The 12,838-nt window shown below is 48.4% G+C and overlaps 1 protein-coding gene across 1 annotated transcript in view; it reads left to right on the top strand.

The window, feature by feature from the left end:
• The first annotated feature begins 8,540 nt into the window (after nt 1-8,540).
• Nucleotides 8,541-12,838, top strand: part of LOC105458613 (protein dachsous) — a 67,732-nt gene continuing 63,434 nt past the window's right edge. Inside the window, exon 1 of the mRNA XM_011704080.1 lies at nt 8,541-8,663. Within this exon, the coding sequence (XP_011702382.1) occupies nt 8,541-8,663 (123 nt within the window). The remainder of the gene's footprint in view (nt 8,664-12,838) is intronic.

Below are 12,838 nucleotides of genomic sequence, written 5' to 3'. Positions count from 1 at the left end.
ATTTTAATGTTCTTCGCCTAGTGGTTCGATGATTATCTTTCGAAAAAGAAGACCTCAAAGTTTAGAACATTTAAATGTTGCAAATTAGAAATTCTTTTAATATGCCACATTGAGTTGCAAACATTAGTTTTGGAAAACAAAAAGCTAAAAAATAATAATAATATTGAAACAGCTTTTGGAAATACGAGTAAAATTTTATGATATATATATTTGCAATGATCTAAAATATATTAATATTATTTGTCAACGATAATGCTTGTACGTTCGTTGGCTGATATGCCACATAAACCATGTCGTGAACGCTTGCTTTCGTGGCAAAAACCGAAAGACAATATATGGGTATATGCGGTAATATATCGCACTCGCTAATGCAACGCGCGCATTCTTTCGCGATTCGATCTCGGGAACGTTCACCGTTCTCTGCTCTTACTGTGGGCGCCACTCTCGTACGCTTCGCTTTTCGCCATTCGCCTAATTAACTCCGTCGATTGTCGGCGGATGGCAAGAAGCCGCCGGGTAGCGGATGGTTACGACTAGAACTAATCTCCCGTCCCGTACACTCTCGGGGCGCCGATGCGTCCACCTGAAAAACTGGGTCTCGCGATAATTGAGAGGGTGCGCGATGGGAACGCGCTAATAAAAGAAAAAGCCGAATTGACCGTCTCAAAATGAAAGGCACTTCGGTTTCTCATAAGCCTCCGCTCTGTATATGTAATATCTATCGAGAGAAAGAGATGCTTATACGTTTTTCTCGAAGGCGAATGCATTATTTTCAGATAAAAACAGACAGGTCTCTCTCGGATTGGTATCGTTCGAGCGATCGCAACGTCTTGTGACTACGTCAGTGCGACGTTATGATCGATCGGCGTACACGTCTCTATCTGTTCTTCCTCTCTCTTGGCGGTGGTATTAAGAAATATATCTTACGCGGGCCCGGCGTGACACGCGACGAGACACAAAGTCTCGAGCCGCCGGAGTTCCGACATGCGCGAGAACAGCGTTACAGAAGAGTGAGAAACCGAAACAGTAAAACGAAAATAGACAGAGACCCCCCGCTGGACCTCGTGAAGTGACAAATTATTTTTCTCTCTACTGTGCGGGCCCCTCCGTCATTTGTAGGTTTCATAGATATGGAGATGCCCTCGACGATAATCGCGTACCCGAAGCATTCCTAGATTGATATGAAGTGATTTTGTTCGGGATTATATGGAGGTGAATGACAAAATCTTTTCTCTTCTCTCTAATCAAATCGACGCTATCGCTACCTCGAGATCGGTCACTATCAGAAACTCTAACGTTCCGCGTAAAAAAATGGGCAGCACGATTCTGAGAATAATTAAGCATTCTGACGAATCCGAAAATAAATGATTAGTTGAAATTAATGTGGATAATTTCGATGTCTTAATCAGACATCTTTTTTGTCGGAACTCGTTAAATCCTTACGCGTGAGAGAAATCGTTAGCGATACCGTAAATTCAATGGACACGTGGACCCGCGGTCCACCGTAGGCGAATACATATTTTCGCGGACGTTTAATACCGCGCCGGTTGAAATCGGTAGAGAGAAAAAGGAGGCCCGGAGGAAGACACCCGAGAGGAGGAAGAAAACGGATTGAATGCGATCCGAATGCAGCGCGACTGGTTCTCCTCGCGCGATCGCGGGGAATCTTAAGCACCTGCCACTTAAGGACCGGATTGCACCGCGGGAATGAGAGGGCAAGCGGCGAGATCGAAGTTGAGAGAAAGAAAGAGAAAGCGGAGAAAGAGCAGAACAGCGGCCCGGTGAGCGAAGGGAGAAGAGAGGCCGAGGCGATATCCTTAGGGATCGAACGTTTCTCGAACCGCTATCGATGCGCGTATAAATAATCGAATACTTTCAAGTATGAACTGATATATCTTGCGAATAGAGGATTTAATGAGATCGCCTTCATACATACTAAATCATTAATTACGTAATTCGCGAACAAAACCGTTCCCTCACCAAGGAGAATAATTAACTTCTCTTTAATCAAACACGGGTATCCCGTTCGCCTTCAATTTACAGTAAAACGACTTTACGATACTTTACGACGGCCCGTAAAACGAAAATTGAGTCCGACGATCGGAAACGCGATTGCATCGCAACAGCGCGCGGAGCAATTCGTCTGATGGCGGTCGGATAACATCCGCGTCGTTGTAGATCGAGTAGGTGGACGCTGGGGCGAGTATTGATAGGACCCTAGCGCAAGTCTCCGCTATGCTCGAGATGTCCGAGATCGCTAAGCGAAAGGAGATGTGGAACGACAATGGAAGTGGCTCGTGCTCTCGAACTTGGTCGTCGGGCGCGCGGCATGTACGGCGATGAAATCATAAATCGGTGAACGCCAGCCCGCCGGCACTGATAGCGAGCAACCAATAATTATGCTAATACATACATCGTAATATATCCGAGAAGGCGGTTATATTCGTATATACGTGCGCGGTACCGTAGGCCGGCGGGATTCGTTCCGATCCTCGCCGCGCGATTTCCGCCGCGTCGGTCGTTCTATTCGGAGTACGCGTCGAGCTTGCAGGCGACACGTCGCCGCCGATCCCCATCGTCAGGCGGATATGATCATCGCCCGTGTATAATTCATGTAAGAATATTTACGACGTGTCAATGTTACGTCGGCTGACAGTGTCACTGGAAAGTAAATTTTTTTTTGCCGTGAGTAACGATATATTAAGACGTCTGTCAAACGCCGCTTGGTTTTCTTCGTTGCCGCGGAGACACTCATGGTGTACAGATAAGTATAGTAATGCGATACTCGCGATCTATTGGACGTACGGTATTAGCAGCTTTTGGTAATTGCAAATAAAGGCAAATTGCACGAGCACTTTATCGCACTCTCGCCGAACCTCTCGTTACGACGCGATAATGTTAACGAGTAATTACCGCGCGCAAAGACGAATGATCGTCATTACGTCTTCATGCCGAATATGATCCCCCGAGATATCAACCGGATGCGAGTAAGGATAATGGGAGCCACGAATCGGGCCGAGTGCCGCGCGGAGTCGGGCAGATCGGGGGCGATGGCACGGTAAGACGATCGAGGAGGGCTCCGGCTTTATCCATCCGACGAATCTGGTTGAGTAGCGCCGTTAATCACGGTTTCGCCCGCCGACAAGATTAACGCCATTAACGCCTATGGGTACGAATTAAGAGAATATTATCGCGCAGCGGCTCGAGATGTGCGCTGGTAATAGGAGCCGGCAAATTAGGCTGAATGGCTTGGTAATCTATTAAGATAAGTTGTCGCCCTGGTCGAAGCTTTTTCGCCCTCCTCGTCCCTAATTCTGAATATAGCCTATAACTTTCCGCGCGCGTATCCAGAGATGGGGATCGTTGACCGCGCGATCGAGATTTACAGTAACATTAATTTTTATTTAACCAAATTCCCACAAATTGAGAATACACTTAAGACTAATACAATTTTCAAAAAAAAAACTTGGTTTACCTAATTTCCATGTATCTTGTTCCAACCGCCAAAAGCATATTTCACATCAAAAATGTAAAACTCATGCATATAACGTGTGCTCGTACTTATTCTAACGTTGCTATCTCAACCAGTATCGATCTCGATTCAGATTCGATAAATAACAATTTGTATCGCGTGCAGAGAGCGCAGAGAGAGATGAACGTTAACATAGTCGGGGAATATAACGACCGATCGATTTGCGAAGTTGCCTTCGCGCCTGAAGCTCGAAGAGGCGAAGGCGAAGAGGCGCATCTCGTTTTCACTTCATACAATAAAACGAGAATAAAAAGATCACGCGCGATCCGCTGCATGCGTTTAATTAATTACGGCAAAGTAGGAGGGACATGCAGGAGAGAGAGAGGGAGTGGGGAGAGATATGAGGATCTCTCTCGGTTTTCCATAACGATAAAATACTGTACATAGCGAACGGAGCCACGCTTATAACGAGCGTCTCAATGAAGCGGTTTGGTCCACCTTGGGATAAATTCATTTCGCCGACAGAAGCGCCGAGATGGCCCCTATCATCCCGTATATTTTTTCCGAGGGTTAAACACGCGTCGTGCTGTTCGTTACTGCTGTGCGGAACGGCGTCGCGAGGCTAAACCCGACGATTCGCGGCGAGAGAGCCGAGGACTCCGCGGGTCCGGTGCGCCGGCAACAAAAATGCGAATCAGGTTTCTCGCGGTCCCATTAATCTCGTAGATTCTCGGTCGCCGTTCTGCTCGTCGATGAACTCGAGTGGCTGCTCTCTTATAGGCGAGCGAATGCGCTCGAGGCGATTTCTACGCGGGACGCATTTCGCGTCGATTCCCCCGAGTTCGATTGCGAGATCGAGAGTTATTTGAATATTCATTTAAATGTTTATGCATCCGCTGTTCCAACCTTTTTTCACTGACATTTCACCGATTTTTTGCAGTTCTTTTTCAATAAGTTCGTAATTTTCTTCAAGATATCACGATTCGGACTAGTTATGTAGATTAGATCTCTGAATCATTGACATCCGCAGTAATAATATTATTTACATTATTGATATGATCTTACTGAAGTGCAGTTCGGCTAATGCGAAATATCGATTACAAACGCGTTGTTATTACGACGAGCCGTTACGCGATAGCGTATATGCGTACACGCAACCGGAACCGTTGAAACGCGTGTGCGTGCGTGCGATCGGAAACGTGCGCGATACACGTGCTCGATTATTCGAGTGGGCGAGCCCAGAAAATATAAAATACGCGACGTTACTCATCGACTGTTATAAATTCGTCTCGCTATATTAGGTGCCAGGTCGACGTAGAAAGAGAGACAGAGAGAGAGAGAGAGAGGACGTTTGTGCGGGGGAAGAGGGAAAGAAGATCGGCAGGATCAAGAAAGAGAAGAAAGAGATAGGAAGAAAGAGGCAACTTTTAGAGCGGAAGGGAGCGCGGCTACGCGGAGACGCGATTATTAATCGGCACGATCAATTAAATCGCAATGGGATACGAGCGATTGCGTGCGCAGGATCAATAATATCGCGGACGGGCGTACAAGGCGCAAGGGTATTCTTTAATGCGAGGATAGGTGTATCGATTATTGCGATCTCGTTTATCCGGATGTTCCTTTTTTTTCTGCATCGGGCTCAGCCGCTCGCGCAACAGCTCCGACGATATCACGTATTGCGGGCGAGAATTGCGCCGTTGCGCTATTAAGACTCGTTCCATCGAGATGTACACTCGCGCGAGAATAAAGTTATTAGCGTTACTCTCGCGACGCGCCAATTTCCGCGGAAAATACGTTCGCCAGTCACACACGTGGCTAGATTGCTTACATTAATCGAAGTTGCGACTCGGACTAGATCCGGATCTCCGGTAGTCGCGTCGCAATTCCCCGCGGAGAATGCACATCGATCGACCGGGGAGGACGAAAGAGGAAGAAGCAGAGGTTGAGGAACGCAGAAGCAGAAAAGAACGTGGCACGGTCGTCGTCGGACCGGTCCGCGGATCGTACTCTATTGAAACGGGCCACGCGAGAGAAACGTCGACGGCAGACGTTCGAAAGTGAGGAGGGGTTCTAGCCAAGCAGGAGACTATAGAAGGCGCACAGCACGAGGAGAGCGGACAGCTATCTTAATCGACGACCTTTCTCTTAACCCGCTGCGGAGAGTCCCGCCGGTGGCGTTGCACCGCGCTCTCGCTCTCGGAGAGCCGGAGTTCCTTCCGCGAGAGAGGGAGAAGGAGTTTGCTGCTCGCGGAGGAGGCCCGTTTGCGGAAGACGAAGAGATAGGAGTCCCGAACCGTGGCCGGCTGGAGTTTCTCTGCGGGGAGATGCGGGAGAGTCTCCTTGCGGAACGCGGAATCCAACGCGCTGTTGGCACGTTGGGACCGGGCAGCCAGTTGGGACACGAGAAGATCGATCTGCGCGTGGGCGGTTGCCGAATAATAATAAACTGGTCCCTCTCTCGAGAGTCGAGGACCTCGGGCTATCCGTCTCTGTCTCTTCCTGTTTCGCCCTGATGCCGCGCCCTTGACGGAGCGATCTTCATGTTCTCCGCGTTTTACCTTAATAAGAGGAGGTCCCGTTGTCGCAATAATAAATAGCTGAGAGAGATTAGCAATTCTACTTACATGTTTAATTAATATTAATTGTTGCAAATATTAGCTGATAATTCGAATTTTTTTACATGCTGAATATGAATAAGGTCCGCTAACGGATTCGGCTTTCGCGCTTTCAAGGGACAAGACATATCCGTCTGCGATCTCGGTGCGTGTGCGGCCGCGTTCGTATCTGAATTTCTGCGAGCCGCCGAGACCGGTGACAACGAGACAAACGGACGCCATTAACCGAATGCCGAATTCGCGAAAAATAAACCTCGCGCTCTTCCCCCATCGTTCCCCCCCTCGTGACGATTCTCCCTTCGCGCGGACACGGGGGCTGGGGCGAAGGGCGATAACGAATGGCGGGACGTACGTCGCGGCGATAGCTTGACAAATATATATTAAACTATTTTAATGAGAAGTGGCCGCCATATCTCATCGCAATTACCGGCCAGCGACCCGCCGGGGGCCCCGTTCGACTCGCCTTACAGCTTGCTGGTCCGCAGCGAAAACACGCACCCCGAGAGAGCAAAGGTTAAGAGGAGGTCCATACTGGTTCCTCTAGAAACGGGCGGTCGTTGTGGCGTATCGATTTGAGATACTTACTTCGAAGGAAAAGCACTATGAGAATCAGCGAAGATCATTTTTAATTCATTTTCTAAATTTTATCGATAAATTTATTAATTAATAGTGGTTGATAATATTATAAATTTCCTCTCCTTTTTTCTCTTTTTTTTAATTTTTCAATTTTATTGAACCATTTAAATTTTTATTTTCGTTTTGTTCACTATATATATACGTATATAGTAGACGTCTATCTCTATCGTCGAACGTCACGTTTGATCGAAACGATGATAAACGCGAGATGAAAGATTCTGTCCCCTTTGGCAGGATCAAATAGTCATCTACAAGATTCTCGCGTTCGCGCGATTATCGTTCGATGGAGAACCGGTCGTTTCACACGCGCGCGGGTGCGTCTATCGGCCGAACGTACGTCTGTCGACAAGTCTGTCGGGGTCTCGATATTCGCCGCTATTCTCATAGAAAATCAACCTCGACGTGGCCGTCGCACCTCGTCGTGCGGCGAACACAAGAGAAAAAAATGGCAAGGAGGCCGAGGTAGACGGCAGGACGCGGTGAAGAAGCGAGAAAAGTGGCAAGAGACGAACGGAGTGTTGGAGGAGGACCGAGGAAGAAGGCGAAGAAGAAGAAGAAGAAGAAGGGAGACACATTGCCTCTCACTGCCGACTCTTCAGGCAACAGTGAGTGACGGTTCTATAGAGTTCGTCGGGTTGGTAGCTTTGTGCGAGCTTTCCCCCTTCGATCCTCTCCCCCTTTCGCGGTTACTTTTACCGCGCCACTCTTGCGAGCTCGTATGTAAAGCATCGTGGCCGCGGTCCCGGCCACGACGTTTAGTACCGTACGTCGTGTACATCGGCTTTAACCTCACTGTAAAACGGACCCCGGTATTCACACTCTCTCGAGCATGATCATCTTCTTACCTATGTGTATGCTTTGACCTCGTTTCCCATTCCGGAAAGTGGATACAACGGAGATTACGAATATATAATTAAGTAAAGACTTTCATATTAACATTATATTCGATCAACTGGAATTTAGAAAACTCATTCCAAGCATTATATACACATATAATTATGAATCTTATTGAATCAACATCGTGATTATATAAATAATAATAAATAATAATTAGAAACTATGCTGAAGTTATAACAAGTCCCAAAACTTATTTTGCAGCTTCTTTGCTTCATTTGTGACGATTGAGAGTTACGTTTTAGAATTTACGTTGGTTTTTTTTTTCAATTTTTCGTTTCCTTCTCGGACTTTTCTTGTTTATAGTTGCACGCGTCTCGCGATTTTTCACCTCCCACATCCCATGTGCTCAAACGTGCAAAAATTTCGTATACGCGTTCAACAGAAAGGATGAGGAGCCGAGAAGAAGCGGAGAAGAGCGTGGACGCGTGCGGCGAGGGCGAGGCGGCAAACACGCGTATATTTATTTATGCAAACGGAATACGCGGAGCCGACTAATTGTGCGGCCGACACACTCGCAGTGACTCACGTGACGGGCTACCCGGGCGTCCACCCCACGTGTCAATCGCGTGACAAAAGTACCCCTATCCACCCACGAAACTTCCGGCTCGGAGCGCATCTCCGACACCGCCGTACATAGATACAGCACGGGTCTGCATCGCATGCATCGCACGCACAATTAGGGCCTCTTATGTGCAAATGGCAGAGAGTTTTAAGCACGTACGCGCTTGCATACTTGCGTGCGCGGAATGACGCGACGCGGACGGGACACCGTCGTCTCGTGAAATTACAACGCGCGTCTCCTTGCCGGAATAATAATCTCGGGTGAGATGATATTCATGCTGATCGGACAAGATTCGTAGCCATCTGAATACGCGGTTTCGCGTAAGCGAAAGTACAGATTCCCAAAATCTCTCTTCAAAATGTGCAAACACGTTCGCGATGTTCGTGATAACGTCAAGGACAACGGACGGAGGAAGCCGAAAGAGGGATGGGAATTCCAACAACAGGATGGAAGAGTAGAGGATTCTCGCGGCAGTGCACCGGTAACGACTGTGTGTCAGTCCGTCAGCGAGGTAGCGAGCCGCGAATACCGAGGATGGCTTTCCTGCTCACTCGACGAACAGCTCTATTTGTCGAGCTCGTATACAAAAAGCAGAGGGGCCGCGCCGTCGCACGTACAACGGAAAGCATGAGCGACGAGTGACGGGCTGGGAGAACCGGGATACGAGAGAAAAACCTTCGGGTATCACTTGGGATGGTATACACGAAAGGGTGGCGCGAAGGTTCGAAAACGCGAGTCAGGAAACATCTGTCGCCATCAGGATCGCGATCCCGATTGAAAAAAAAACAACCGTCGGTGACCTCGATAGCCCGATTTTGCGGACGTATTCGCGAAAGTCTGGTTCATTACGAGTAATTGCAGAGGCGAGACGAATCGGTTGACGCACGTAAGTAGGCCGTAGAGGTGTGTCGCGCGCGAGATTAATTTACTCGATGATCTTATGTGCTCGATGATTTTCTAATTCTCCACGGTGGGAGCGTGAAGGCCGGCCACACGAAGGGCGACGCGGCGCGCGCAGCGGGAATATTATTCGACGCGATGAAATTCCTTCGTCCGGGGGACTATTTCGGGGCGTCGAGGACGCGTATACGCTCGAGGAAACCGTTCCAGTTCGCCCGCGAGTTTTGCGAGTCACCGTGATTGCGATTACAGTGGAGCGCGCTGCACGACCAGGGGATACCGCGCGGCCGCCCCTGCCGCGGATGATTTAGTGACCCAACGATGTGAAGGATAATCGTATGAAATATCGCCGCGTCGTAAGCCGGACCCCGCGCGAATATCGCGCGGCATAGGTGAAGGTACCACGCGGTGTAAATGCCGCGAACGGGGCGGACGCGGGAGCATCGTTGACCCCGGGGAATGCGAGAGCCGCTCGGTTAAGCTTAATGCACGGGAATTTCATACAATATTAAGGAATATTTTTTTTTCCTACGGAAGGAAATGCTGCGCGAGAGTACGATGCCATTAGCTCCGTGAATCGCTTGCATTAATCAAGGCGCCCGTAGCCGATCGCGCAGAACAGAGAGCGTTCCTGCCAAGCGCGGCGCCGGAAAATACTGACGCGCGCAGAATGCCGAAAGATCGTCTGACTAATGTTCCGCCGGAGGTCCATTACGGTCCAACAGACCTCGCTTCTATCGTGCCATAGAGGCGTAGCGCGTTCAATAACGACCGCGGCGGCTTGTGGATCGTTTCGAAACGATTAAGCGCAGTCTTATCTTCTTGAGACTTTGCGTTTGATTGACGCGGTTGTGGATTTCTCGTGGAACTCGTCATATTTGCGAACGCGATATGTTGATTGAAAATGCATTTAAATTCTAGTGCAACCTTGAAACCTAGGAAAAAGTCACAAATAGGTACGTACGGACTGGACGCGGCTCTCACAATCGCGCGGCGGTAATTTATCTCGTGCCTCCGTTAATGAATCGTTCTGCGGGTCCGCAAAGTTACGGGCAAACGAACGGGAACGATTAGATATCGAGCGCGCGGTCGGCGAGAGAAAAGACCGAAATGAATCGCGCTTAGGCACACAATACGATCGCGGACGTCGGCGAACCGGTCCGGCAATTACTTGGAAGATCGATTATCGCCCGTTAATAGACTCTTCGCGGGCATCGCGCGATGCATCGCGACGGGAACTTCATAACTTCCTATAATAATATTGCCACGCGCACGCGAAACGCTCATGGCGCATCCAGAGAATTTGCATATTTCGAAACGTATAGGCAAGATTTACATGAGTCTTTTCCCAAAGATTTTCAGCGATAAAAAGTTTAGCTCAAGAAGGTTTTGTGGTGCACAAGATAAAAAGAATCGAAAGATCGACGAAAAATTACTCCATCGCACCTTGCTTTGACGGATAAATATGCTTGCATCATTGAGAGTTTGATTAATTTCTGCAATTGCTTTACGCAGAGATATTTTAAGGTATCATCTGTAAGCATTCGATAAAAAATTCAATACTTTTGGCGATTCTTTCTTCGGTGGTTGTTACTCGAGAAATTTACAGATCGTCCTCCGTGATCGCAGGAGCGTTGCGTCGTCATTGCGCCGCTCGAAAACCCGCATACCAGATGCATCGCGTCGAGTCATCTGCGATTTACAGCGATAACTTTTGCAGCCGGACAATTTGTACTTGTTGCGCCAGGATGGCGACTGCGACTGCGGCGACGGCGGCGGCGGCGGCGGCGGCGGCGACCACTTCAGACGCCGGTGACTGTAGGTGACTGGTGCCGCGTCGCTGACGCGTATTGGTCCCGACGATCGGATGCGACACTCGAAGTGACGGTGGTGCGAGTAACTTGGCGCCACGTCGAAGATGGCAACGATAAAATCAAGCGCGCGGAAGACGTATACTCACAATCAGACGATGCGATTTCGAAGCAAAAAATTCGATGGAAATATAAAAGATATCGTAAAAAGAGTATGATTTCTAACGCGTTCTAAGAAGAGAGTTATCCTCTAAAGGAGAGATTTATCGTTCGAATCCGTTATAGCGTAATGTATCCTTCGACGGATAAAAATTGAGACGAAGTACCGGCTTGATTACGATCATCGGTATGCTCCTGAGAGCCAACGCCGACACCTGCTACTACGCGGCTGTAACAATTAAGTAAATAAATTCGCTACTTTGATCTGGACGCGGTCTAAGGAGCCGATGGGGAGAGAGGAGAGGACGGGGGAGAAAGCGAAGAACCATGGAGGGGTACTACAAGGGGGAAGATTCGCGCGCCATCCTTAAAGGCAGAGGCGCGAGCATGCTGAGAGCCTTCCGAGGCACCGTATTTTATAACCGGTGTAGACAGCCACCGCTCGTGTATGCAGGCGATTCTCTGCTCGGCCTTTTCTCTCTCTCTCTCTCTCTCTCTCTCTCTCTCTCTCTCTCCCTATACTGCGTAGCCACGTAGCAAGAATGAGACTCGCGTCTGTTTCTCCTCGCGGTCTTCTGGCGAACGTACGCGGGACCCCACTGGCAACGGGCGCGATACCTCCGACCACCACGGCGATGGGGATGATTTCCGATCGTCTTTTACCTCCTACCTCTCTCTCTCTCTCTCCTTTTCTGTCTCTTCGGGGACGATGGGTGGCGGAAAGGAAGGAACGCTGCAGAGAGGGCTTTGACGGGTAAGACACGCGGGGTGGAGGACGATGGGGATCTCTCCCCACTGTTACGTTGTATGCGCACTTTAATACGATTATCTGATCGCGGACGGACATTCAGATTATTTATATTACACGCTTGTACTTGCGGCAGCCGGAAGATTTAAAGCCACTTTAAGCGATTGTAAAATGCGTTACATACGACGTACGGAAGGGAGCGATTCCGCTTAGCTTTGTTGAATATTGGAAGCGATGTTGCGTATTGTAAGTGATACGATACGTAGTGAGTTAAATCTTGATTTATAGCTGGTTTTGCCGATTATCTTTAACCACCGCGTAACTTTGCCCGTTTGATCCTTTATCTTACTAGATTTCACAAAGTTAGGGTGAAGAAATCAATTAAATTGAACGTGAAAAAATTTGCCGTACGATGTAAAACGTCTGTTATGTAACGCATCCGAGCGTGACGAGCAAAAGCATTATTTTCGATCACCTGCTTGGGAACCTAGGAGGATTTCCTCTCGAAGCGAACAAAGCGTTTACGATCTCGTGGCTTCGGTGCCGGTCTGTCTTACCGAGAGGGGAATTCGCATCGGATTGTATTCCGCATATACACCGATTGAAATCGATATTCCTCGCAAGGTCGGGCCGCAACAAAACGAGCGGAACAATGCATCACGCGGCATACTACTCTCGCCGGGCATCGGAATAGTGCAGGTAAAACTGCTCGCGATTTAATACACTCCACGAGTGTTCTATGTACGCGCGTACCTATATTGTTGTTCCTCGCTGAGTTTCCTTCCCCCGAATAAAGAATGAGATCTTTTTCAAAATACATTCGCGTGTGAGAATAGTATGAGAAATATGAGGTCAGTTCGCAATTAAGAATGCCGGATCCAATAAACCTCATCATTTCTATCATTCGTAAATAACAATAAGACATATCAACAATAAGGCATAACACAATAATCTCCTCAATAAATCGAAATTCGGCAAGATTTTCGATGGAAATGAAAGAAGTGCAAAGAAAGAAAGAGAGAGAGAGAGAGATAATTA

The sequence above is a fragment of the Wasmannia auropunctata genome, unplaced genomic scaffold, assembly GCF_000956235.1.
Source record: "Wasmannia auropunctata unplaced genomic scaffold, wasmannia.A_1.0 LD334508.1, whole genome shotgun sequence".
In the NCBI taxonomy this organism is placed as follows: Eukaryota; Metazoa; Arthropoda; class Insecta; order Hymenoptera; family Formicidae; genus Wasmannia; species Wasmannia auropunctata.
The sequence above is the reverse complement of the archived record's forward strand: the minus strand, read 5'-3'. Positions and strand labels throughout refer to the sequence as shown.